General features: G+C 41.3%; 1 protein-coding gene across 5 annotated transcripts; it reads right to left on the bottom strand.

Annotated features, from left to right (window-relative positions):
- Nucleotides 1-722: 722 nt before the first annotated feature.
- Nucleotides 723-25,918, bottom strand: pds5a (PDS5 cohesin associated factor A). 5 transcript variants are annotated; one of them, XM_029278886.2, is made up of 34 exons: nucleotides 25,763-25,918; nucleotides 24,548-24,702; nucleotides 15,730-15,933; nucleotides 15,223-15,309; nucleotides 15,020-15,117; nucleotides 14,065-14,191; nucleotides 13,673-13,753; nucleotides 13,417-13,557; nucleotides 12,823-12,938; nucleotides 12,497-12,591; nucleotides 12,261-12,406; nucleotides 11,509-11,660; nucleotides 11,225-11,338; nucleotides 11,022-11,103; nucleotides 10,886-10,934; nucleotides 10,627-10,766; nucleotides 9,429-9,544; nucleotides 8,739-8,844; nucleotides 8,434-8,594; nucleotides 8,081-8,204; nucleotides 7,800-7,958; nucleotides 7,583-7,651; nucleotides 6,437-6,573; nucleotides 6,138-6,261; nucleotides 5,546-5,750; nucleotides 5,150-5,264; nucleotides 4,900-5,032; nucleotides 4,613-4,732; nucleotides 4,358-4,423; nucleotides 3,749-3,900; nucleotides 3,554-3,635; nucleotides 3,189-3,457; nucleotides 2,774-3,041; nucleotides 723-1,131 (listed from the first exon to the last, which is right to left on the bottom strand). In XM_029278886.2, the coding sequence occupies exons 2-34, from the start codon at nucleotides 24,659-24,661 to the stop codon at nucleotides 1,093-1,095; spliced, it is 4,191 nt and encodes a 1,396-aa protein (XP_029134719.1). In that variant the 5' UTR covers nucleotides 24,662-24,702; nucleotides 25,763-25,918; the 3' UTR covers nucleotides 723-1,092. The 5 variants fall into 5 exon arrangements, with proteins under 5 accessions (XP_029134719.1, XP_029134722.1, XP_029134720.1 ...); XM_029278889.2 differs by having other exon boundaries at nucleotides 4,358-4,420; XM_029278887.2 differs by lacking the exon at nucleotides 25,763-25,918 and adding an exon at nucleotides 25,480-25,678.
- Between the last annotated feature and the right edge of the window lie 1,857 nt (nucleotides 25,919-27,775).

The raw sequence follows: 27,775 nt of genomic DNA, 5'->3' as shown, positions 1-27,775 counted from the left end.
TCTTTTTTTTTTCCTCAAACTGCACTTTCAACACTTGATCAAGAAAAATGCACTGCATCGTAACATCTAAAATCATTTTATTTTTCTGGAAAAAAAAAGAAAAAGTTAAATATGATCAAGAGAAAAGGCAAACTTCTTAACGAAATCAAAAATAATTCATCAATAGAAACCTGAAAGTTTTCCAGTCTCGATTTTTAAAAGCAGACTACGGCCAACCAAAACAAAACAAGTACAAAAAATATATATGGTAGAACAAAAACCTGAACATCTACTTCTGTAACAATATATCGTCTAAGCTTTCCAAGGTGAAGATCGGTCTCACACTTCGCCAGTGCTCAACTGGATTTCAGACTCCCTGACCAGTAAGGAGACTGGATGGTGTCCAGAATAATGTGACGGGAAGAGGAAATAAAATACTCCAATCATCGCAGTTCAGGATTCAGATATCAGAGTTTCTATCTGGCCTTTTAATGGTATTACAAAGCTAACGTACCACACTTCCTAAACTTCAGGTGCCAGTATATATTTCATAAATGCACAAATCTTACACTTTGTTTTTCCTTTATTTGACCCATCTGCTGCAACTTTTAATGATCCTGGATATTCCAAAAGGTTTAGCTGCAAGGTAGCATAGCATATAGGTATTTACAAATAAAGGTGTGACAAAAAAAGAAAAGAAAAGAGTGAGAGACACAAGGAGGAAGAGGTCAGGACACGTACAGTAGGATTTTTTCCCAGGGAATTTAATAAGCAACAATCATAACCAGATTAAAACGTTTGTAAAATGTCCATCCTGTTTTTTGTTTTTCTTAAAAATGGCTCCACAAAAGAAGCAAAGAGCAACAAACACAAAGGAAAAAAAAATAACATGTTTTTTTTTTTTTTTAAGTAAGACCTACATACAATGAGCTTCAAATCAAGACTAAGGTATTTAAAACCTTCTAGGATATCAGTGGTGTGTGTTTGTTATGTGTGTGTGTACGTGTGTGTGTTTTAAGAAAGGTCCATAACGTGTCCAGGAAAGCTTTAAAGGTCGGAGAGAGCATGTGAGCACGGTCGGGAAGGTACGAGGAAGTGTCTGGCCCATTTCATCTACTGTCTTGATTTCCCCTTCACCGGTTTCCTCTTTACCTGAAACACAAAGTTTGAAATCAGCGTCAGCATCATCACCTGCCTGTTCTGTCAAAATGTTACAACCCAAACAGTTAAAAACACAAGAATCACAACAAAGCATGTACTCGGAGTAACAATAACAAGGTTGAAGTCGCAAACTAAGCTACATAGGGCCAGATTTACTAAAGGTTTGCGTGTCTTAAAACGTGTGCAAACTTGATACCACCAGCAAAAACTGTGTGCTATCTGATCTACTAATGGCACGCAGTGAGGATTCCGTCTTTCAAATGAGCAAAACAACACACATTGACCATTTAGTATGTTTGACTTAATGAATATGCAATATGGGCTGTTTCTGCCCGAACGTGCAAAATACTGGGAGGAGAAAGTGCAAACAAGTTAGTACACGCATTGTGATTTACCAAGCCTGACAAAAATTGCGGTGATTGTGACGGTGTCTGTATTTAACACTTTTGAAAAGAACGTGCTAACCCAGGAGACCAGTGTTACACACAACAGGCTGCTGTTATTATAGTTAGGAGGAGACATAGGCACAACAAAAGAAGGCATAAAGATCGTGTTTTTCCCCACAAGTGTTTACATGTTTCAAATGGCATGCATTTATTTTTTAATTTGATTCAATATCCTAATCGTTAAGGAAGAGAAACACCATGATTACACTGCAGGCTATTGTTGCCATAGCCTGCAGCCAAAGAAAACTGAACATCCACAGCCTCTGAATTCTAAAGAATTTCAACATTGACATTTATGTCGTCCTATTTCCCTCTTTTCGCCAACATTATATTTTAAACTGGGGATTTCCTTTTTCTCGGGTCGTGCGTCTCTCCCCCAGCTCGCCCCCTCCGGTGCGCTCCTCTCCATAGTGCGCGCGTCTCCTCCCTCCAAAGCCCGCTGCTGCTGCTCTGTAGGACGCTTTGACTGGGGGACCTCACCACTGTTTGTACCCCCGTCTTCGATATCTCTTTCCAGGCATTTATGTCGGATCAGACACAGCGCTGGCCAGCTGTCTGGTGCGCAACAACGGCGAGTGTAGAGCGTCCGGTCCACAGAGGAGACAGCTCACACCTCCTGCGCGATGTATGACACTTCATTCTTAAGATTAAGGGAAGAAAAGAGAGGCCCTGCCTAATGCCGAGGTTTTCTTATAACCAAAATTTTCTTTGTAAAATTCAGATTTATCTCCTATAACTCAAAAGTATTGTGCGTTTATTTGCCTCTCCCACTAACACATGTTTTGCGTTTGCTGTCATCCTGCTTTCTGTCCAAACTCTCCGTGATGTAAACCAGTAGAACACGCAAAAGCCTAACTTAAATATTACCGCCTCCACAAGGTTTGCACCTGTTTTGCAAATTTTCTTAGTAGATCACCCGCAAAACGCCCACCAACCAAACGTGCAAACTTTTGGAGTGAACACGCAATGTAGTACTCTTTAATTGGGAGCTTAGTAAATCTGGCCCAGAGTCCGCTATTTGTCGCTATGATGCAAAATTTTGCCGTTTCATGAATGCTGCTGAACATTTCAGGGAGTTTTCAAGAGTTTTGTGAAAGTGTGAAAGCACCATATATATCAGAAAGGCTTAACACATTGTGTAGCAGGAAGGTCTGTTTTTAGACAAATCCAGTTCTTATCCAACTCACTGCCAGCTTGCCCTCCCTGTCACCACTGCTGGGCTCTCCCTGCCTGTCAGAAAGAGCTGCTCTCCTTGTAGACTTCTCTGTATCTCTCTGGGGGGAACGCTCTCTGTCCTCACTGCCACAGGTGACACCCTCAGGGCTGGACTCCAGCTCTATCTCAGTGTCGCCTTCACTGCCCAGGAGGAGGCCGACTGACCCTACAGCTCTCTCTGTGTCCTCTCCGGGAACACACTTGCTCACTTCTTTAATCTCCCTGCTCACAAATAGCCACCTGAAAAGAAGAAAGTTAACACCTGAGGGATGACGAGAAAAAAAAAAAGAGCTAAAAGCATCACTATCACAAATTCTCTCATAACCGTCTCCTCCATCATTTATCAACCCATGTGTCCTCTTCCTGGGTCTCTCTCTCCTCTCTCACCTCTGCAAGTCAATCTGTCTCTTTGTCCCTTCGTCGTTCTGCTGTTTTGACAGTTTGGCGTTGATTGACTCTGCAGATGAGTTGGAGCATTGATCAGCCATTCTCTTCCTTCCTCTGCCCGCCCCGGTTGTTGCTGTTGCCACCGGCGCCGGCGCTCCCTCTTTGTCAGCGGCGACAGGTGCAGCAGGCGGTTTAGGTGGACGGCCGCGTCGTTTGACAGGCACCGCTCCTGTCTCGGCGTCAGGGGTCGTGTTCTGACTGGGCTCCACCTGGGGGAGGCGGGAGAGGAAAGCTCAGTTGAGATAACATTTTTTAAGAGTGTGTGTGTTGTTTGATGCACAGCTGCTCGTCCTGTCTGAACCAACCTTCTTGCCCTCGTCGTTCTTGATGACGGGGTTCTCGTTGTTTTCCTGCGCCGGGCTCTCTGATGACTCAGTGGCAGAATTGCTGTTTTCACAAGACACATTTTAAAAAATAAATAAATAAATAAATCACACAATATGAAGAGAGCATTGTTTTTTCTTATGATGATGAATTCATGAGTGAGTGTGTGTGTGTACCTGTTCTTGTTGATGGTGGAGGAGCTTAGCGGGGAGGAGTTGGTGCTGGTGTTACTCGCTGTGTCTGAGGCAGGTGTGGTCTTGGTGAAGATTCTCCTCCCTGGTACTGTCAGAGGCTTATTCACGGCGCTCAACACGGGGGCAGGTTTAGGCTGCATGACAGGTAGAGTTGTTTAGCTAGACAGCACTTAGAAGTTAAGATACTTGAGGATTATGTTGTGTATAAAAATACTCAGTGATTGAGCTTCATAAGAGTTGCAACTTTGCAACTTCCTGTAAAGCGAGTCCTCCCTCTATGCTTTACCATTTGGCTCATTACTAAACCATATTACTCTTTTAGTGAGAATAAAAAACACTTGCATTAAATGCTTCTAACCCATTATACTCCTCAGAGGCATCAATAACGTAATGTACACATTCCTCAAACATGTTAGCCTAGTAAAGCATTCATCCTCTCCACCCCTCCTTCAAATTAGACCTCGCTACAACTTTAATTGTTAATGTTGATAGTGTGTACTACTAAGTGTTTTGTGTATAATTCGTCTCCATGATGTGAACAGCTCAGTAAACATGCAGCGGTCACGGTGGCATCAGGTGTTTTGCATTCACCTTTCCAGTGAGCAGGTTTTGTCTCATCTCCGTCGACAGATACTCCTTATCATTTTTGAAGTCCTGCTGAGAGAAACGTAAACACATAAGCTTTGATAAGCACAAATATCATACATAAGAGTGTTTACTTTCATTTTTAAAATGACACTTAAGAGAGTGAATAGTATTCTTCACAAGTCTGAGAGTGCAAACACTTTAACTCCCAAGAGGAATGAATCTAAGGACACAGCTGCACAGTAAGAATGTCTGTATTGCCTTGTCCTGGACGATGAAGAACTTGGAGGGTAGGATCGGGTCTTTCGGGGAGTCCAGGTGGCAGGCAGTGCTCTTGTTGGCGATGACGAAGAGGGCGACATCACAGACGACATACAGCTTCTGTAAACCATCAGTAAGACCCGCGGGTTAAGATTATTTGGCACCTTGCATATTTAACAAAAACTCTACAACCTGCACAACATTCTGTTTTCTTTAAAGAGAAACAATCAAATTGGAAAGTGTCTCTTTGCTTTCAGGGCAGGTTTAAGTTGTGTGTGTGTGTGTACCTCGTTGGCCTTTATATCATCTGGACACTGAGCATCCTTGGTCTGTTTGATGTTCTCCACCATCTTTCTGAGAAATGCATGACTGTTGTTCTCATTCTTGGTCATCAACACTTCCAGCATAAACCACAAGCACCTGAACACAGAAGCACAACAACACAAACGCTCAGTCAAGGGCTTTTTGTCACAGCTGCATATTCAGACTCAGGTTTTAGTCTCGGGCGGTGAACAAGAACACAGCGTCAGCACTCACTCTTTGATGTCTTTGAGTTGTTCATATTCCTGTGGTTTTGTGAAGTCTGGGTCGTGGGCCAGCAGGTGGATCATGTAGGGAACAACATACTCAGGAAGGAGGGAGACTAGTTTTTCTAAGGAGAGACGATAAATCCACTTTTAATGTCAACAAGTTTTCATCTCTTTAGTTCACTTGCAAAAAAATATTTGGACATGCAAGTTTGTATTCCTGAATGTTTAAAAAAGTTCAATCTTAGAAAATAAATGAACAAACTTGGGCAAGTTTTCAACACCTAATTATGTAAAATATCAACTTCTGATTGACTGATGGGATCAAATTGCAGCTCAAGAAAACTTTTTCGACAGTGTGACCATTTGGAGAGCTCCATAACACAGCCCGGAGTTTAACACTGACCCTGAGCGAGCGGGTTCTGTTTGATGTATTCTCTGCGAACAGAGATGTTTTTGAGGAGGCACTGTCGGGCGTGGGCGCGGCGCTCCTTCACCGGGTCCTTGGCACACAGGGCGAAGACAGCCAGGTACTCGAGGGGCAGCGTCAGTTTGACCAGAGCCAGGTGCAACTTCTGAGCATATATCTGACGGACCTGGTAGCACTCATCCTGTACATAAAGAGCAGTTGGACACGGAGGCATTACATTTAACTATTGACTCATTGGAATGTTTACATTGTGAATGAATTTACTGACATGTAATCTTTAGTCTTTATGTGCACACACTGTATTGAGATTATTACAACAGGCCTTATCTCAGCAGACATTTTGACTTGTAAAAGTAGAAGCAGTCGTATCTAAAATTGTTAGTAACTGCCTCCATTCTGACAGCGATCCAGCACACAAAATACCAGGACCCCAAAGCAGCTAAATGAAATTCATCATTACTGGTAATTCTTTTTTATTTTAATGTAAGCTTCTCTAACTATGACATTTCAAATTGTCTTTTGTGGAAAAGGCTTTTAAAAAAAGGTGAGACGTGAAGGAGGGACTGACATTTATAACAAGGCCGCAGAGCTGAAACTGTTCGGGTGTGATGATGTCATGGTAACAGGGCTCCTGGGCCAACTTCATGATGGCTCCACCTGCAGCCAGCCGCAGACGAGACATGTCCGACTTACTGCGAGGAGGAAGAAAAAAACAAACACACAGAGGGATTACAAAGAGGAGAAGATTTAGAAAGATTCAACAGGAGAAGTCCTCCTGAAATTATCTAAATATTTTAAGGGTGCATATATGAAAGCAGCTTAGGTTATCTCTTTCTCTGCTGCTTGTCTCTCAGGCTCTACAGTTACCTGATCTTCTTCTGCTCTGTGAGGTCTCCCTCACTAACCAGCATGGCTGACAGCAGGCGCAGGGTTGAGTTTGCTGACTTGGATTGGTTGTTCTTCATTCCTAGTAGCCAACGCACAAGCAGCTTGATGGCCTGCACCTGGGGGGGGGGGGGGCAGAATGACAACGAATCATTAGGAACGATCTCATCAGCTTTACTCGAGGGGGCTATAACACAAAGCAAGTTCAACAGACCCAGAGCATCTTTTAGAAAAATCTGGCTTTACTAATCCTGACAGATGAGATCACAGTCACACGGAGTTGATTATCACTGTTATAAGTCAACACATAGTTTCTCTGAGTGCTATCACACAATAGAGGTGCCGTTAGCTTCATATAAACTATCACGACCCTGAACGAGTCTTCAGTTAGTACTTTACAAACACAGAGAAAACTATGATTTTAAAAAAAACATGAAGAAGTTTAACACACAATTGATTAAATTCAACACAGCTGCAGCGAGAAATTCAGGAAGAAATGGTAGAGGAAAAATATCGCTGACTGAGGGATTGTGCCCGATAGATCTGAAAGTAACTCAGGCTTCTACTGAAATTAATAATTTACTCAAATTTGGCTTGTGTGACAGTTTGAGACGTGATATTTCAGATGCAGCTGCAACAGTTTACAGAACAGTATGGATCTTATATTAATGAATAGAAAAAACAGGATTAAAAGGGGGTAAAAAGTCAAATGCCTCAGTGTTTTGTTTAGTCTCTCTCGTAGGATAACTGTGAAGCATCAATACAATCTTTCATCATACAGGAAAGTGTTTGTCGGTCTTTCTCTACATCCTCCCTTCTCAAGACATTTGATTGGTCGGTAGGCAGTGTTTCATACAGGTTGAGCTCTTATCCCGAAGATCACCTGCACCAGAGCAGGTTAGGCGTGCGGCACAGGTTACCATGGTGATCTATCCAGGTTAAGAAGTGACACATCTTCGTACTACTGAAATCCCAGCGTTAACCCTCAAGTAACCACGATAACATGAACTCCTGCTTCGTAGTATAAGCACCAGATCTCGTCATCAACACTTGATCATGAACGTGTATGCATGAAGTAAAAATGAAATATCACAGGAGGCAACAGGTGAAACAAATGCAGTGTCTTACTTTAGCTAGGACCTCCGGGGAAACCTCCTCATCGGCCGACCACAGCTTTCCATTCTTGTTTCCCACAGACTGCAGACAAACAGGGAAAAGACAATCTTGATCCTTTCTCGACATAAACATGATTTCATTGAAGACAGCGTATGTTTGACAATAGATAAATAATATAAAAGCATAGGAGGAAAAACGGAGTCTTTTTAAGTTCTTTATGTCCACGCACCCTGTCGTTCATGAGCAAGTCCTTGACGATGAAGTTAGCAACAATGGACTTCATTGGTGAAGCGAACTGATCTGGAGCCAGCATGGAGATGTGGCCCAGGGACACGAGGGGAGTGATGAGCTGCTCAGGGACGTCAGCGTTCAGACTACGAGAGAGAGGCTGAGGGATGAAAGAACAAAACATGAGTGCATCCCACTAAAATAAAAGACGTGGTAGAGAAAGAAAATAAAAACAGACTACTTCTAATACAATATAGATCCAGTTAGAAAACCGTCCCCTACCTCAAAAATCTGTGCTAGCTGCACTTCCTTGTTGTTGAAGATGGCATGGATACAGTGGACGGCCTGCTTGGCCTGATGAGGTGTGCCCCGCTTGGCTTTCTGATGCAGGACGGGAATCAGAGTCCTGGGAGAAACATGAGAGCAGACATCACGCTTACACAAAATGGATTATTTCTTTCTTTCATTATGTGGACCATTATTACTAATGCCAAAGTTCAAAACCTGGTCTTCCTTTATTGATTTGAGATTAAATTTAAACGGCCAGAAGAGTCATGACGCAACACTTTGAACTCAGACATGCCCCATAACATTTTACTGTTTAGGAATAATGGCTCTTATGTCATTTCCCTTACGATCTTATCTGTTGTAGCTCTGTTTCAATCTTCTGCCCCGTGTTCCTGAAGATCTGGATGGCTGCCTCTGCCACTTTCTCATCCTCCATCTTTAAACACTGGAGCAGAGACTCGTAGGTTTCTGCAGAGTGGAACGCTGTTGGGTGGGTGAACGACAGGACCTACAAGCAGCAGACACAAAGACCAGCTTTACACAATCGGATCACTATTTGGCATTTTCAAGCCCCTGTTAACAGCTAATCACACATGGTACATTTTGTGATTAGCCTCCAATTATGACATCATAAATGGTCCAAGCTGTGTACCTTGAGTAGCTCCAGACCAGCGCGGATGGCTGTATCGGGGGTCACTCCTTCTTCATCATCATCAGCTGTACCCTCAATGGATTTGTTAAGCAGCTTCACCAGAGCGCTAAAGAAAAAATATATAAATCATCATCACCACTCTGTCATTAAACTCAACAAAGCTTGAGATGATTTAAACAAAGACGTAACACTTTTAGAAGAACATATTCGCCTCTATGAGACACAACACAAAGGGTTACACTGTGTTATTTTAGCAGGAGAGTCAGTCGCTGTGTGTGTTTCCTCCTTCATGGTGTTTTTCCATAAAGCATAAAGGGTTAAACCTGTTCCTCGCCTCAGGACTGCAGGAACACCACACCACCACAAGGTGTCTCAGTGAATGAGAAAAGCCTGTTTATGGTGTTACACAATGATATAGAGAGCTTCATGCTGTCTGTACTGCTCTATCAGTGAGGTAGTCAAACACACAGGCCGCTGGTCTGTCTCATGACCAGCTGAGTCTGTGTCCAATGTACAAAAGACACAAATCCAATAAAACAGAATCTGAAATCCGATTTTATTTATTCATTTTGTGCCAGGATAGTTGTGTAATCTCTTACGCGTTTACGGCTGACAAACCGATCATCTGCCTAATTTGTGATTTGTTATGATATTGAGCAACATATGTTTGTGTGTCAGACTGTTTCTGACCTGATGGCCTCGGAGTCGATATGCACGGGGGCGATGCGCTCCAGCAGGAACTTCACCATCTCCAGGAACGGGTTGGTGGGCTGTTTGGGGAATGTTAACTTCCTAGTGATCTCCCTCTGCACAAAAACAAACAAACAAACAGTGCATCATTAATAACAACCTCTATATCTGCCTTTTAGGGGTGAAAGGGTTCATTGACATTGTGGGCAAAATCTATGACTAAGTACATTTCATGGTGATTTGTCAATTATTAGTTGGTGACATCATTCCTTTTCTGTTTCATGCTGTGCGCTGACGTATGATCATGTTCCAGAGCCGAGTTACTTTCTTACTTTGTCTGCTCAGAGTTGTGTATGCAAAACAGTTACTGTGAAGCAACAGGTAAACAAAACTTAGAACTGTGACGACCGACACAACACCATCTGTACCTACCAACTTATCAAGTCCAGGAGCATTTGACTCTCAACGCGGCACAGAAAATAAATGCCTACAAGATTTGTAAAGTGAACCTTGCTCATCAAGGGAGCATGTCGGTCATGTGTAAGCATTTGAGGAGAAGGTGAAGGATGTTTTTAAAAAAGAAAACAACCATCTTAAACATCTCAGACATTCACTAAACCAGTCCGAAGCTTCAGCAACACAAGCTGTTTGACAGTTTTTCCTCGTTCACATTTTCAGCCCTTCACCTTGAACCCTTTCCGCCTAGAACACTTAGTCTTTTTCTCTTCTTCCTCAACTCCTACCACTGAACAGTGAGGCAAACTTTGACTATATTACTTCAGTTACCACGCTACACATTAAAACAACATCAACCGTCTTACATTAACACTAGTTATGTTAAAAGCCGCAAAGAAAATCCCTTATTTTGACCTTAAAGGAGTTGTTAATGTAAAGGTTTAGAGCAATAAAGTAATTGTTCAAGTTACAATTCACAAGTCAATTAACTGTTTCATCAACAACCAGATGACAACCAACACAGCCCTGATACATTTACACACAGGTTTGTGTTTGTAAAACTCAAGACTTAAAAAAAAAAGCTCCTCTGAGATTTTTCACTGCGACAGTTCAGAAGATGGACTCAAAAACAAACTCATAAGGGGCATCATTTTGTGAGCAACATGTTGACACTTTGGAGTATGTGTTAAAGGGAGACGCAGACTGGCTGTCTGTGTATGTGTGTGTGTGTTCAGTATCTCACCACGCAGATCTCAGCCTGTTTGCAGGAGCAGGTCGGGCTGATGAGCATCTCCAGCTGGACCCTGAGCTTCTCGTCCTCACCAAGAACCTGGTTGAACTTCTTCATGAAGTCCTGGGCCTTTCCTGCATCTGGTAGATTCTCTGGAAGCACAAAGCAAAGAGAATAAGGATGCTTGTCAAATTAACCTTTTTCATTTGGAAGGAAATGATGGGAGATGGAGGGTTAAAAAAAAGAAAAGTTTGTGTGGTTTCAGACTTACTGGCGATACACATCAGCTTCCCCATCATGGCCGTGTTATTGGCCTCACACTAGCGATGATAAGAGAGAAACATGTCAAAGATACTTGAGTTTAAACACATCAGTGAAGATGCTTAAATCTGTGCGCGTCAACTCACCACCGGCAGCTTGTGGAGGTCGAGCAGCTCCTTGACAAGGCCTCTGAGCATGTTCTGACATTTCCACATCTCATTCAGTGCCCTGAAAGCAAAGATGAGTTACAACAAGAAACAGATGAGACGAGAGAGGGGGGGACACAGGGGACAATCACTATGAAGCCCTTTTTGATAGGATTCTTTTCAGGTCAGGTTTGTTTACTTACTTGACAGCATTTGTGTCCAGGCAGGCATACAGGTAGTACAGACACTTCATCTTCTCCTCGGTGTCAAGACTGTGAGGGACCATGTACTGAGCAAAGATCTTCTCTACTAATAACCTTCAGAGGAGGAGCAGAGCGTTCATTAATAATGTGAAAACAGACATCATGATGCAAGTTAGAGTCCACATGATTTAATCTCACAGATGAACATAAACAACACTGGACTCTGCTGCTCTCTTTAGTAACTCTTATTATCATGTATGAGTCAAATCATGAATAACACTCACTTGTCATCGATGCTGTTCTGATAGTAGATGTGCAGCAGTTTGTCTTTGATCCAGCTGATCTTGGCTGCAGACTCTTTGCCCGCCTCGTGGTGCAGACAGTATTTCTTAAAAAGCTGAGCCAGGCCCATCATGGCCTCCTTACGCACACGCCACTAGAGGGGGAGGGAGGACAAGGAAGAGAGACAGAATTTTAACAACATGGGAAAAATTAAACAGTTTCAAACAGGTGATCACTGATACACAGTACGCCTCTGTGACAACGTTATTTATGATACTCTTAAACTTGTGAAGCGATATCAGTGTGTCTAATAGATTTTCTTTTGGGCCTTTTTGTCTTTATTAGATAGGACAGCTGAAGACAAACAGGAAATGTTGGGAGGAGAAAATGGGGGATGACATGCAGCAAAGGGCCGAGGTCAGATTCGAAACTAACAGCCGCTACGATGAGGACTACAGCCACCGTACATGGGGCGTGCAACATAACCGTTAGGCTATCCAGCACCTCGAGAGTGTCTAATTTAAAGCTCTTTTTGATTTTTGTCATTATATTATATTGACATTAATCTAAGTCTTAAAAAAGTAACCCAGGTTAAATTGGAATTCAGAATTTGGGATTGGGATTCAGAATCTGCGGGGGATCAAAGTGGATGACGTGATTAAAAACTGCTGGAACCAGATTGGACGATTTGTATTATAGTGGTTATTTCAATTAGAATACATGAGATAAAGTATTCAGTAGTGTGTTGTCTCACCCTCTTGTCTAAGGTCCTTTCCCGTACGAAGCCCAACAGCTGGTCATTGACCAAGTTAAGATCTTTCTTCCCGGCGTTGATGATGGTGACAATGACATCATGACGAATGGCTTCCTCTGGGTCATGTGAACGCACCTTCAAAAACTCTGATGGATGACAAGGAGAAGAAGTGTGAATAAACTTTCCAGCAGAAGCACTGAAGACGACCGAAGACGACAGTGAGTGTTCAAGCTCACCTGTCAGGTCCCGGGCCAGGTCGGGGTGGTTCATGAGGCAGTGGCTGGCGAACTTTACACACTCCAGCCTGACTGGAACGTGGATGTCATTAAACCTAGAAAAGAAAAAAAAATCAGTATCAGCATCTCCAGACTTTAAAAATAAAATGTTTCCAAACAACAACAGGGGGATTCTAGCTCTTGATTTATGAGTTTTCTAACTGTTGATGATGGGATAACTTCGCACACAACAAAGTGCATGCATCTTGTTTTTTGTTGAAGCAGTTAGCTCAATGCATCACATGCTCTGTGTAAGTGTGTTAGCTTGTGGTCTTCTTGTAACTCACCGTCCTAAGAAGCACTGCCACAGTGGTCGGTTCTGTGAGGCCAGCTCTGAGTCCTTGGCCCCAAACAACTTAGCTAGCAGCCGAACTACAGCTAGACGCTCCTCGCCATCGTTGCTCTGCGGACACACAATGCAAAATATATGTTTTTACTCTTTCTAAACAGATTTTTATTTTATTCCTCCTCACTCTCAAAAATGGAAAAAAAAAGACGAAGCTGTGAAGCGTTTCTCACACTGTGTGAAGCAGCGTTCATGTGCGTATTCCACAAAGCCATATGGCACATTAAATAAATGAACAAACATTTTTAAACTAAAATAATTTTCACTTCCTTTCTGTCGTGGTTAAAAGCACGGGTTGCCATGACAACTAACATGTGGATTGGCATCACCGTGAACTCTTGAGAGTAAATATTCGAGTGTGTTCAGGCCTTTAAATCTGGTCGTTTGAATATAAATATATATATATATTGAATATATATAAGAAATATAGAGTTACATCCCTCCTATGAATTCTACTCTCTAAATTATATTTTATTTGAGCAAAGCATCGTCTGGATGTGTTTTCTGAGGGTTACTGTGCGTGAGTTGTGTGTACCTTGAGTTTGAATTCCAGCTGTGGCATGACAGATGTTAGCAACATGGGGTCGATGGCAAACAGTTCCTGGATGAGGTCGAAGACGTGCTCCGATAGGTCGCTGACTGATGACTTTCCCATCACTAAAACCTGATTGAAGAACTGAAAAAGGAAACAAAGCACTGTGAGACAAATGCATTATTCCAGACAATATTTGTAGAGAAGAAAAGTGCGTAATGTTGAAAAAGGCTCAAGAACAAAAGTAAGAACTGCTCACGTTAGCAATGCATGTCTCTATGGTCTGCACCGTCCTCTTCAGCAGAGTCTTAGCGAGGTCGTACGCCTGCTTGTTCAGATTCTGTTCAAAGAGAAGTTAAAAACTGTTTTAATAAAACTGACAGTTAACATCAGAAACATTAAGATTTAGGTCAGTATCCAATACGACTGTATACCACATCTTTAGAAACATAAAAGGCTGAATCTTCTCATTTATTGAACAGTTTTCTTCAGAGGGGAAACACGTTTTTGACACGATAATACAGAGTAACATGGGACTGGTCAGGACAGGTAAGAATAGATCACCATGAAGATGAAACTGTCTTGGATAACAAAGTAGATAATTATATATTTAACCAGTAAATCACAAAGTGTGTGTCTGTGTGTGTAAACCTTGTGTGCAGGAATAAGGTTAATGAGGATGGTATCCAGGAGCTCCTGTGTGACTCCGTCTCCCTCCATGATAATGGAACTCATCAGGTCCATCATGTGCATCTGCACCTTCTGGTTATGGCTGTTACTGTGGAAAAAGAGAAACAAGACGCAATGAGACGGCAGCGTTAAAATCTCAAGTGTCTCACCTCATAGATCAAAAGACAAACTTTAAAAACAAACTAAAAATCACAAATCATCGCTGAGTGTAGACCCCATTCACATCTAGTGTTAGAAAAGTACCCGTTTAACCTGTGATCATGACGATTAGCAAAAACGTAAGCTAAACTATTTGAAGGGAGTACAGAGGAGCGAATCTTCATGTGTTAAAGCTTTGAGAGGTGACAGTTAGGGCTTTGACGGTCCTGACATTTTACACTATTTTTCAAACCCTTTCATTCCTTGCGTACTGTGGGGGGACTTTTTAAACTTTGGAGGGATTTGGATTTGTAAGCTTAAACATACTGTGAGGATTTACAAGATCTTTGGACAGGACAGCTGAAGATAGATGAGAAATGTGGGGAGAGAGAGTGAGTTGTGATATGCACAAAACAGCATCAGGTTTGGGCGTCCCAACCTGCAACCAGTGTTACGAGGGCCACAGCCTCTGTACACGGCGTGCATGCTCTACCAGCAGAGCTAAACCAGCCCCCCCCCCCCGTCTGTTCATTGTGAGAACATTGCTTATGCATGTACAGGACAAGATCGGCAAAGACATAAGATCTGGGTTGCCTGTTTTGAAATCTAACGCAAAAGTGGAGTTTAACAAGCACTTTGATCACAGTCGGTTCAAACAATCACAACCAGGAGATTTAGTACGAGATGTCCACTTTTATATAAACAGGTCTGATAATTCAGACTGTAGAGAACAAAATGTGAGGTCAATAATATGAAGAGATTTCACAGAGAGTCTTACTTGATGACGGAGAATAGTGTTTTAAAAAGCTGGATGAAAATCTCATTGCAGTCCTCCAACTCAAAACATATGTTGTACGACTTCACCCACGCCAGATTCTAGAGAAACACAAAGGAAACATTAGTTATCAGCATCCTGATGCGTAATCACCAAAACACAAGTTACCTCTCTTATTTTTTTCCCCCAGTTAAAAGGCGCCTTACCTCCAGCAGGTAGAAGTATCTGTTGAACTGCGGGCTCTTTGTGTCCTCAAGTCCCTTAAGCTGTCTGGTGATGAACAAGAAGATATCCTGGAGACAAGATGAGATGACACTTTTAACTTTTGATTTAATTAATCATTTTCATGTAAGTACAGGTAATCTCAAAAAAGCCTTTCAGGTAAGCGCTCAACAAATAGGATTTGATCTAATATGTCACAAGAGTTGGTAAAGTCAGCCAAAACTCAGAGCAGGTTAGAAATCTCTAATGTTCTGCTGGATACTTCTACATCTACAAACATATCAAAGTCTCTCTTCCTCCTTAAAATCAAATGTTTACTTCATAACATCGTCAGGATAGGGAAGATTTCACATGACTTTTGTCTTGTTATGTTCTTGTAAGTGAACAAGTTGTCCATTTAGTCGTAACAAACAGAAGGACATTTTGACTGCTTTTAAGTACTGTTCCCTTCAGGTTAGTGCTTCGTCACCGGCCCAGGGTCTGTTCCTGACCTTGAGTTTGTCGTGGGAGGTGTAGGGGGCCTCGGGAGCATAGATCCTGAAGATATCGGCCAGACAGCAGGCCACCAGTAGCCGTGCGTCTTTGTTGGGGTTCCTGAGGAAGAACTCAGAGGCCAGGTGGAGCGCAAGGGAGAGATACTGCTGCTTCTCCTCCTCAGAGTCCTGATCCATGTCCATGTAGGTTTTCACCACCATCTAGAAAACAGAGCAACAAGGGAGGAGGGTGAGATAGGAAAGCGTCTCGAGAAGGCCAAAAATCAATCAATCTTAATTTCTTTAGTTTTATGCTTTCCTCTTGGGCTTTGTCTAGGATTATCTGTGTGATTCTGCTGTGACAGCGGATTTATTTCTGGACTTTTATGCCTTTATTTTAGAGATAAGACATTGGATAGAGTCAGAAACAGAGTGGGAAATCACATGCAGGGGAGGAGCAGCAGATGGGATTCAAACCCTGGCCGCCCTCTCTGGAAGACTTAAGGGCTAGGCTACCAGCGCCTCTCCAAGAACCTAACATTCAAGTATTTTTTAATTTTTATTTAATCTAAGCGGGTTGGACCCACTGAGATTAAGAAGCTCTTTTCCAAGGGAGATCTGGCCAAGACAGGCAGCAGCAAGAACACAAAGTTACAGACGTCATAGACACACAGGGAGACAGAGTACAATTTACAAACACACTAAATGTTGCATTAAAGGAGAACCATCTGTGAGTCACATTGGGGAGTCAGTAGTTCAAGCAGTCCAGCTAAAAGCATCGGCATCCTTTGGAATCTGCCTCCAAGTCTTTTATTTTTTATTTGAAAATATTGAAGGACAACAGCTCCTTAAATTTTACTGCAGAACTTAAATGTAAGCTGGGCAAAATGCCTGAGTGTTGAAATAACTGTAAAAGTGTGTTACAACCAGGCATAAAAAACACTGTTAACTTCAGTACAATGGCTACAGCCAGCACTACCCGTCATTGTGTTTCCCATACAAAACCAATACAAATGCACGCTTGCAAAATTGATGTTTATTTTTTTAGGAACAACACACTTCACAATGATGCTTTACATCATCACAAATAGAACAACTCAGTCTGTAAAACATGGTTTACTCAAATGTTGTTCCGATACTATTTTTCAGGAACAAAAGATTAAAGGAAGACTGAAATCTCTGAACTATAACTGACTTTGTGTTATACTCTGACCATTGAGTCTGTCCATTTAGGAAGCACAACTGATTTAGAATTAATTTCACCAGCTTTGGCAAGAAATGAAAAGTGACAACAGGTGCAAAGGGGGAAACAAAAGCAAAACAACCCCCAAAAAGGGAATAGTTTTTCATGCGTTGGCCACAGACCATTTCTGTCTCATATCCTTCTTGACTGATTCTTCTCTAGTTTTGTGTTCCGCTAGTGTCCTTGCCAGTACTGGTAGCATGAGGCAGTACCTGCAGCCCATTTAGGTTGCACAGGTAGTCGGAGCTCCGCAGGACGGCACAACAGACATCAGTTCTTTGCTCACCTGTGAGTGCCTCTACTTTGCCATTCACTGGCAGCAGCCGTTTAGCCAAAAGTGGAAAGGTGCTAAAGCTAGAGTTCCAATTATTATCGCAACAAGGAAGCTTCAGGTAGCATCACGCAACAAGTGATACAGTAGCCTACAACATCTGAGAAAACAGTTTCAATTGGTAAAATAAACACAAATCCATTGGGTTTGAAAAGTATGCTGTGTATTTTAGAGAATCAAATCATTAAAAAGCCTGGCTCAAATCCTTAATTTCTGTTTTCTTGTTGAAAACGGGAGCTAAAATGAATAAGGCAGACTGATAAGACCCATGTTTAAGATTAACAAGAACATATTTTAGAGTTTTCTAGGTTATATTTGAACACCAATGTCTTAAAAGGTTGTAAGCACAGCACTCGTAGATATCTCAGTTTTAATGGATAGGCAGGACACCAAACTGTAAACTACTTCCTCTGTGAGTAAGATAAGAGTGCGTGTGTGTGTGTGTGTGTGTGTGTGTGTGTGTGTGTGTGTGTGTAATGTGTATGACAGGGAGGCAAAGTAGAGCAGTGGAGCTCACGAAACAGCCAGGCAGCCGGCGGGGATGGGGGATGGGCCAACAGCTCCAACAGACTGCAGAGCACAGCGCTCACTCCCACACACACACAGTTAAACACACTCACCCCAACCCTCCACTAGCTGAAACAGTCCCAACCGAGCAGATAAAGCCTCTCCACACAGAAAGGAGTGTGTGGGCCTGTGGAGTGTGTCTGTGTATCTCTGCAGCATCGATATAGAGTAGTTCATTCTCTTAAAATATCTATGACTAATGTCAAGTGGCTGCTGATGCAAGGTCGGACACAAGACACAAGTTTCTGCAAGATTTTGAACTTAAATCAAGCCGCAATTTATACATTTTATTCAAGCATTGTGATAACTTCTAATAACCAGTCAACTATTCAATCAGGTCACCAGTTATTCCAGAAAGTATTGGTCCAAAACTTCTCACCAATCTTCACTTATCACATTTAACCAGGTAAGCGTTTTGGCGGTGTTCAAGAGCCGGCAGTGCAGGAAAATAAAAACCCTGCCCCCTCACCACTCACATCATTGTGACAGGCACTGTGGAGCGGTGAAGCAGGGAGCACCGGTCAACATAGAGTCCAGAAAAAAGAAAAGAAAAGCTTTGCTCAACTTTTGCAGATGAAAATGTCATGTGATCCAGAAATGCAGCTTGTTAAATACGCTTTATGTACTTCACTGAGAGTTGAACAAGCCGTCACACCTGGTTCATTACTTCAGAAAACAAAAAGGCATGTCTCCTGTATACCTTGTGAAAAGCGCTATTGGAGACAAAATTGGTGTTCTGGTATCTTTCCAGATTTTTAAATTACCAATCCAAAATATGAACTCCTGCACAAAGTTTTGGCACCTCACAAACTTTCAAACTCTCAATCTTTATTTGTATAGCGCCAATTCATAACAAATGTTATCTGGAGACCCTTTACAAAAAGCACCTAAAAGACCTTACTCTCTAGTTGTCTGTTTCTCAAGCAGGCCTTCCCTGACTGCCCGTAATTGTCGAAAAGTTTCCAAAAAAAGCTTCATACCAAATGTCATTGCACCAGATCTACTGCTTGCTCCCTCACTCACCCCCCAAAGATATTTTTGGCCGTTGTAGGTTTTTATCAATATGACAGAGCAGAGTGACAGGAAATACTGCGAGGGGAGAGTGGGGGAAAGACGTGCAGCGAAAGTCGAGGGTCGAACTTGAACCCAGGACAGTCTAAAAGGACTGTAGGCTCTGCCCATGAGGAGCACAATTCAACAGCTGAGCCAAACAGACACCCCTGTTGCTCTTTTTTAAAAAACACACAACACAAGCTCTATCCAAACATTCACAAAAAAGCAGAGTATTTCACCCTGACTTGTATAGTTGGGGGGAGTTGATGTGAGAACGCAGAATGTTTTAGTCAGGAAAATTAACAGCGAGCAAGTGGGCTGATGACATTTACATTTTGCAACTGACGTGCAACCAATGTGCGCCATGCCCCACTGGCTCTTTTTCTGGAGCGTGACCACAGTTATGAGCAGTTGTACAAACAGGTTTACAAGATCACAGGAGAACTACAAGATCACGCAGGAATGTAAAATGTGCAAACAACAATTTGCGGAATAGGAGAACATACAGTATGTGAAAAATAGTTATGTTCCCGGCGACTAATTTTCAAGTCTGTGAAGTGGAAAGTTAAATTCAGTCTCCCCAGCAATTCTTTAGATACTAAAACAATCGGAAAGCAGTCAACATTGGGCACAATTATTTACCACTTTCTGCAGGACAACAATGTAATTTAGTTGCTGAGCGTGGCTAATGTTAGCCTGTGCTAAATGTGGTTACGCATTGCTCCAGAAAATATGATATTTAACATGACACGTAATTATCTTGATCAAAATACTACCTCATCGCTAGTCCTATGAGATGCTATCAGTTAACTGTGCTTATTTACATCAAGGCAGTAGAGCTAGAGGAGCAGGCGTTACAGTTTGAGGATTTGAGCGGCATTGTAGGCCAACATGTAAGAATAGCGAGGGTGACGTTAACCGTTTAGTCGGCTAGTTTGTGAAAAGGGCTACAGAGCAGTAGGAGCTTATGCACCAAGACTGGAGGGATAAAATACTGTAGTCACATCTTGTTTCTTTTTCCAGAAAGAAAAGGGGGGGAACTAATAACCATTTACATCAGCCATGGCAATTGAAGTCCAACACAAACTAACAACTTGAAACAATATATATTACTTAAAGATGTGAGAAAGCCAGGCAAAAAAAGCAAACACAATGTAATGCGAGATGATTAGTATAATGCAGAACTTAACAAAAAGACTGTAATGATATTTTTTGTGTGAACAGCTCTGTAATAGAATCTGCTTATGTACGTCATGGAAGCACGAGAGGCAGGACATGCAGACACACACTCAGACATGCAGACACACACAGTGCTGTATGACCCCACTGGCAGTCTTACAGTGATCCCGTCTCACCCCTGCCGCACCTGTATCACTACCTCAGATGCCGGCACAGAGGTGTGACAACTTGGTCACCCCATTATGCCTTAAATAAGACGTCCAAATTGAAGGTGAACTTGTGTCAGGGACGTAATTATCACACTTTGAACAGCCAATCTGAATAGTGCTAGGCATTAATTGATCTCCATAGATGTTGTAGTTGGCAGTAGTGTTGAACTGGACTGCTTTATACTGAAGGGTTTTCATAACAAGAACTGTTCTATTAGATTTTACAAGGGGTCCCAAAAGAAGCAGCTGCTGAATGTATATTTAAAAAGTAACTTTCAGAGAGCATGGCAGTGGGTTGCAGTTTTATTTGACTAATGGGGCAAAAACAATGAAACTGTTTTTAAGAACATAAACCCTGCAGTGTCAAATGTGTAGAAATGTTTCATCCTACTTACCACAGGAAAGGGGTCAAACTATTTATGACAGCAGCTTACTGTAGATGAATTGACTGTATAAATGGGACGTCAGCCTTATATGATAACCTGTCTGCTGCTGACTTGTTGCCCTACTGGCGGTACAACATATGTCACAAAAGTCTTTTATCAGTCAAGTGCCTAGATTACAGGACAGACAATTAAGACACAGCATGTTTATTTAAAGCTTATGTGCTTAAAAGTCAAAGTGCTTAACCGTCTCTAGGATGTCAGAAAAACCTTTCGGAATGAGTGTCATGGGATCCATAAACATCTCTGGAAACCACTCCAAATTCTCCTTACTTTAACATCTCTACATGCATGGAAGCCATTCGATTACAATGCCTGTTTTGAATTCAACAGAAATTCACCTCATTCTACTCAAAGGTCTATGGGGAAATGGACTTGAGCTTGTAGAGTGCTTTTCTAGTCTTCTGACTAGTCACAGCACTTTTACACCGCAGATAACACCTCCCCATTCACACACTGATGGTAGAGGCAGTTATGTACAGTAACCATCAGTATTATCTAATCCCATTCATACGCCGCTGACAAAGCAGCCAGAGAAACTTGGGGTTTAGAATCTTGCCCAAGAACACATCGAGCTGGGGATCAAATCCCGACCTTCCAGTTGAGAGACGACCGACTCCACCACTGAGCCACAGCCGCCCCATCAATGACGTACTGATATGGTGATCAGCTGAACAGCCATCAAACAAACCGAAATGCATGATTTGTTTTTTACGACAAGAGTGACATAACATCACCCGACAGCAATGTGAAAGACTGGTGAAGAGCAGGCCAAGACACACAGGCTGTCTTCACATATGCACTCCTGAAAATATCTAGATAATCTGAGGAGATTCTCCTGGCCTGGCTGTTCAAATATGCACCTTACAGTGGGAGACCCTCCCTGTCAGACAAGGGGGGGGTGTCTCCTGAGTTGAGAAGTGACACGGAAGCAGCAGACAAACAAAGCAACAGAGACCGCTATATGACACTATAACGAGGGTATTTGCCTTATATCAATGCTACGTGTAGTTCAACGGCATCACAATATCAACATAAGAGCGGAGAACAACATACTGGATAACAGAAAACATGATGCAGCAGTTTATTTATGTGCACAAAACTTCACCAGTCACAAGATATAAATGTCACTACCCTCTGCCACTCACTCCAGGTGAATTCTCCGTTTAATAACTGCTGCTTTTTCCCCAATCAGATCACTCAGACTTGCTGCTGAAAATAATAACTAGGGGGCTGGCAGGACTCAGGAGGAACTCCTGGTGAAGTCAGAGGGAAAGTTCAGCTGTGACAGTGTAAAACACAGATACAGTTAGGGACTAGGTGGTGAACAAAGGAGTGCATTGAGCATCTTATAAAACCATTTTATTCTCTCAGGACTTGGTCAAAATTTAGAAAAGATTACAAGTAGGGATGCAGCGATCACGGCCATTACCGATGTTTACCATAACAATTTAGCCGAATGCAGAAACCAATGTTTTTTCATTACATCTTCAAGGTGTAAGACTCCCACAATGACAACATTTTCTCTCATGTTTGACCACGAAAAACAGAACAGAGTTTGTCCAACAGGTGCCCAATGAAGAACCTCTTCTCTGAATCGGCACTGTTCAGCAGATAGGTGTAATAGATGGCATCATGAAATTGATAAAACACAACAAATACACATCAGCTGCTGACATTGGCTCATACCACATTACTTGCCAATGTCTGTCAACACGGCCGATCCAAATGCATCGGTGCTTCCCTAATTACAAGAGATAAAATACTGGACTCACACTGAACAGGTGACCCAACGCAGGTTAAATGAGTGGTAATGCTGCTTACAAAATGCTTTGTGTACACGTTTTTTTAACAAGTTTGTCATGTTGACTTAGAAGACAATAATATGTAAATGTTGTAAATTGTTTCTAAAGGAGGGCTTGATGCAAATATGGGTCACTGTTCTGTAGCTACAGCATGTTATGTTTGCTTTACTTTAACTGACATTTTGGGATCATCCTATGTTTCCAGCCTTTAGGGTATGAGATGAGCTGCTGTAAAGTTTGGCCACTTATTAATCTGGTGGCAATAACATGCTTGTAAGTACTTTTTTTTTTTGCAGAGGCAACACTCTCAATAAAAAGGGATGTGAGTGGACAAACAATCTCTAGGTTTAATTCCATTCCAGAGGAGTTAGGTTTCTGAGTTAGGAGAAATTGGAAACGAGATTCACTTTTTGTTTTACTGCCCGATGTATGCTGACATCAGGGATGTTCTTTTTAAAAGAATGTCTTCAAATTATGTTGATTTCTTTTGGTTAGACGATTATGAAAAACTTGAGTTGTGTTTTAAAAAAGGAACCTTTGTTAAAGCAGATTTTGTTTGTAAAGCCTGGGGAAAAAAGACAGAACACGTTGTTTAAGACTGAACTTTGACAGGAGCCGGCAACTTTGTAATGTTAGGATTTTGAAATGTGAACCACTGCAACTGAATTCTTTGGTGTCTTAAAAGCCCATGAGGGTTGGACACTTTGTGTGCATGACACGAAAATAAATTCATCATCATCATCTACCCTTAGGGACTCACAACCTCTTATGAATTAAGATACAGAAGTTCACAAAGTTAGGAAGGTTTGGCATTGTTCTATGCTTCACAGTGCAATACAAGTGTGCAATATTAACCTTAAAAACAGCGCAATTATATAATGTGAACAATATTTGTGCAATAACCTCAGGTGCAATAAGAGATAATAAGTGCAATAAGAAAACTTATTTATATTTTCATTTCATTGTACAGTGTTCCCCTTGTTATTTTTCTTTGTATTATATTACAATATATTGTATTGTATAGGGTCCTGATGGACCCACCCCTCCTTCAGACACTACACTGGCTCCCTATTTCATTCAACACAAAGTCACCCTTCTCACCTACCAGTGCACCCATGGAAATGCCCCCCCTCTATCTCAAAGAACTCCTCACCCCACAATCCTCCACACGAAGCCTCCGCTCTGGAAACACCAACCTCCTTCATCCCCCCCCAGGACTAAACCATGGGTGACCAGGCCTTCTGCTCCTCTGCTCCACAGTCTGTGGAACGCTCTCCCCGAGCAGCTGAGGGCTCCACAGTCTGCTGACGCTTTTAAAAAGGGCCCTAAAAACCCACCTTCTGCTTGTTACTGTCTCAATTCTCCCCAGTTAACTTCATCATTCATTTTGTACTGTATATAACCCCTGTTTAATGTGTATTTTTGAGCTTTCTTGTCTGTGCTGCTGTAACGCCCGAATTTCCCCTCTGGGGATCAATAAAGTTTTATCCTATCGTATCCTTGTGCTTTCAGTTTCGTTAGTTGCTTAGTTGATTAAATTTGTTTTTATTTCTATTTTTTCTTCCTGTAGCACTTTGAGATTTTTTTTTGTGCAAAAATTTAAAGTGCGTTACAAATTAAATGTATTATTATTATTATTATTGATAAATGTATTATTATTGATAAAAGTATTATTATTATTGATAAATGTATTATATCTTTGCTTTAATAGTGTATAACTTCTGCACAGTTTATTTTAAATCACTTAACTGTTACAACAACTTATTTATTTTTTACTTTTTTTTGTACTTTTCTACTCTTTTTTTTTCTTATAAAGCTTTTCTATTTTATGTATAATTTTTACTTTTTTTTTTGTAGAAGCTGACTCAGGGAGAAACGCATAAGAATTCCAATGTACCTGTCCTGTCCCTGTGCAAATGGCAATAAACATCTATTCTATTCTGGTGGGGGAGGAGGGGGGGTCACACTATCAAAACACACACATCTGGCTGTACGGGCAGACATACCTTCAACCGCTTGACCACCTCATCGTTGCTGATTTTGTCCGTGATCTCCTTCACTCCGGGCGGATAGGTGATCTTTCCGTCCCCCGCCGGTTTCTGCTGCTGCGGGAACTCCATGCTTGTTGTCGTGCAGAGTCCACACGGTCTTCTACTGGCCTCTATGGGTCAGAAAACAAAAGTTCAACACAACCATGCTACCGCACTTATCAAAAAAAAAAAAACCCTTCTTTTTTTTTTTCCTGTAAGCATCACTCCCTTTCTGCACACCACCCAACGTTAACCCCCCCACCCCTTCACAAAGTGACAGCAACTGATGCTGCACATCACATTCTTGAAAACTTTTCTGACATCAAAAAGCAGGGCTAGTGCATTATCATCAGCGTGCATGCTAAAGCACCCTCAGCTAAACACCACTTCCATATTTCACCCCGCAAAAAAAATGTCTCGTCTAATATTGTGCAGCTGCTGAAAACAAGCTGAGCAGGAGTTCCGCTAACCTTACAGCTCCCTACACCGCAAAGTTGTTGGATGTCCAGCCTGGGGGAAAAAAAGGTGTGAAACACGACCGGTGTGTGTGTGTGTGAGTGTGTGTGTGAGTGTGTGTGTGTTGGCTACTGTCATACAAGGTCCTGAAATTAGCCAGCTAGCTCGTTGCAATGCAAACACGGTGAGCGACTAGCGGGAAGCAGCGTTAGCAGCGAGCGGCTAATGTAGCTTAGCAGTGGTGGCTAAGTGGTTAGCATAGGCCGCAAACTACTCAGGTAGCCCCCCATCACATCTCCCAGCTACAGACTACCACAGAGGAAGTGAAGTATTATTTTTTATCTCCCCCCCCCCACACCTTAAAAAAAACACACATGATCGTGATCAAAATCCGCGTGTTTACAACTAAATTCAACTACTTTGTGAAGTTAAAAACAACGAAGCTTATTTACTTGTTACTGTTCTTTTTTTTCCCCCAACTTCAACGCATCGCTCCGTACTGCCGCTAGTTTACAGGCGAAGAAGAAGAAGAAGAAGAAGAAGGAGGAGAAGAAGAAGAAGAAGGGCTGCTACCGTCGCCCCTCTCTCTCTCTCTCACTAAAACAACTTGCCCCCCTCACGGATGATTTTCAGCAACCACATAAAAAAAAATGCCAAATTAATCTATTTTCAAACACACACTTTCAACTACGACCGCGGGATATTTTGCCGAGCGTCTTCTTTGTGAGTATTTACCTCTCGAGTGGCCCGTTTTAATTCATTAGTCTGACACAGGTTGGGTTTAGTTTTTCGGCACAAAGCTCTCCGTCCGTTCAGTCAGTCCTGTCTGTGTGTGTTGAAGGCTGGGGGCACAGCGCCCTCCTTGGTCTCAAGCGGGTACTGCAGCCTCCAGATACATGGCGGGAGTCAGGTCGCACTCTTATTACACTCTCTGTTTTCAACACCCCGAATCCGTTTATCGTGACGACCTGACGCTTTACATTTTATTACAGTTTGTGTTTATAATAGTTATATTCCTCTTAGAATTCACACATGTATGGTGATATAATTATATATATTATATCATGGAGGAAAAAAACAGCTATTGTAATAGAATAGAATTACTTTATTGATCCCAAACTGGGAAATTGTGGCGTTACAGCAGCAATATGAGCAAAAAACACAATATTAGCAAATTTAAACACAATATAATATTAAATACAAAGTAAATAAGCACTAAAAATATCAAAAGTAAGAATGAGAATATATACATCCAGGATTTAATTTAGCATTACTAGTCTTAAATATGAAAGATTAAAATGTAAATGTGCAAAAACAGAGTATTGACATAAGTTAAAGTGCTTGAGTGTAGACATATTATCCGCAGAAACTATTCACTATAACGGTGAGTAGACAGCCAATTATTCTTAATAAAACATTTTGATTAATGTAATCGTAATTTTATTTGTATCCAGAACAGTATTTTTTGTATTAAGTCTAGTAACACTTTTTTGCAATACTTAATACTTACTTAAATTAATATCCTACTCTTTTTTTTGTGTTTTTTTGTGTTTTTTTTACAGTACTACATCACGAGGTCATTGATACATGGTTGTTTAAACCAGGGGACCAGAAATGGGCCATGTTTTCAACACTGAAATAGGACTATGAAAAAGGAAAGACAAAAAAATATATTAATAAGGGGTAAGCTTGTCATAGCACACAATTACCTGTTACTAATTTCATTTATGCACTGAAGCCATGCAGTCTGTTTTATAAAGGCTACTCTCTTCTATACTTCTATACAATTTATTAGTATTATTATTATCAAGTTATTTATGGGTATTTCAAATTATGTAATGGCTACAGCCTTATGGCCACACAACTTACTTCAGTGCTGTCATAAAGTACAATTTTAGAGTATTTATACTAAGAATGTTACATCCTATAACTAATAAAAATGTTCCTATTAAATCGACATTATCTGTCAGTTTGTTGCTGTTGTCTTAACATTTAGAGATACATTAGGATGACAATGTAATGCAGCATTTATATTCCAGATTAAAATCTGAACATTTAACAATGACAGGGAGGTGGAGTTCCTTTACTTCTGATTCTTAACATTTTCATTCATAAACGTTATTTTGCTTTATTAAAACTTTGATCGAATTATAATTATTTGCAAAAGATTTGTATTGCTAAATATTCTTATGTTTAAAGAAATCGCCAAATTTTCAACAATTCATGCTATTAAAAGGCTGTTTGGTACGGTAGAGGATGTGTGAGAAATTAATAAAGACAGGAGGAAGAATTCTTTTCGTAGATATTGTGTAGATATTGTAGATATTAAAGTAGAAATGTTGTGAAAAAGTGAAAATGACAGTAAGAAAGTTAAAATACAAATTAGAGAATTAAAGGTGTTTTGGTAGAAAAATGTGAAAGTTGGAGAAATGTACAGATTATGTGGTATATGTTCATAACTCTATACACAAACTGTCCTCAGAGGAAAATTTGATCCCTGTAACACAGTCTGAAGATTTACAACACAACAGTGAAACCGTAACTCTCCTGGTATCTTTTTTTTTAATCTCAGTGTTGAGTGACCCATTTTTTCCTTCGAATACATTTTGTGTATTTAGTTCAGAAAATATAGCATAGAATTGTTTCACTTCTCCAACTTTTACCTTTCACTACCAAATCTACATAGTGCACCTTTAAGTTGAGATATTGTAGAAACTTTTGCAAATGCCGGGAATGAAGATGAAATAC

The sequence above is a fragment of the Labrus bergylta genome, chromosome 1, assembly GCF_963930695.1.
Source record: "Labrus bergylta chromosome 1, fLabBer1.1, whole genome shotgun sequence".
NCBI classification, from domain to species: domain Eukaryota; kingdom Metazoa; phylum Chordata; class Actinopteri; order Labriformes; family Labridae; genus Labrus; species Labrus bergylta.
The sequence above is the reverse complement of the archived record's forward strand: the minus strand, read 5'-3'. Positions and strand labels throughout refer to the sequence as shown.

Coding starts and splice junctions, on each gene's coding strand:
- pds5a (XM_029278886.2), bottom strand. CDS start 24,661: ATGGAGTTCCCGCAGCAGCAGAAACCGGCGGGGGACGGAAAGATCACC. Junction 4,733..4,899: donor ATGATATAAAGGCCAACGAG/GTACACACACAC, acceptor GATGGTTTACAG/AAGCTGTATGTCGTCTGTGA. Junction 3,636..3,748: donor TCCACCATCAACAAGAACAG/GTACACACACAC, acceptor TTGTGAAAACAG/CAATTCTGCCACTGAGTCAT.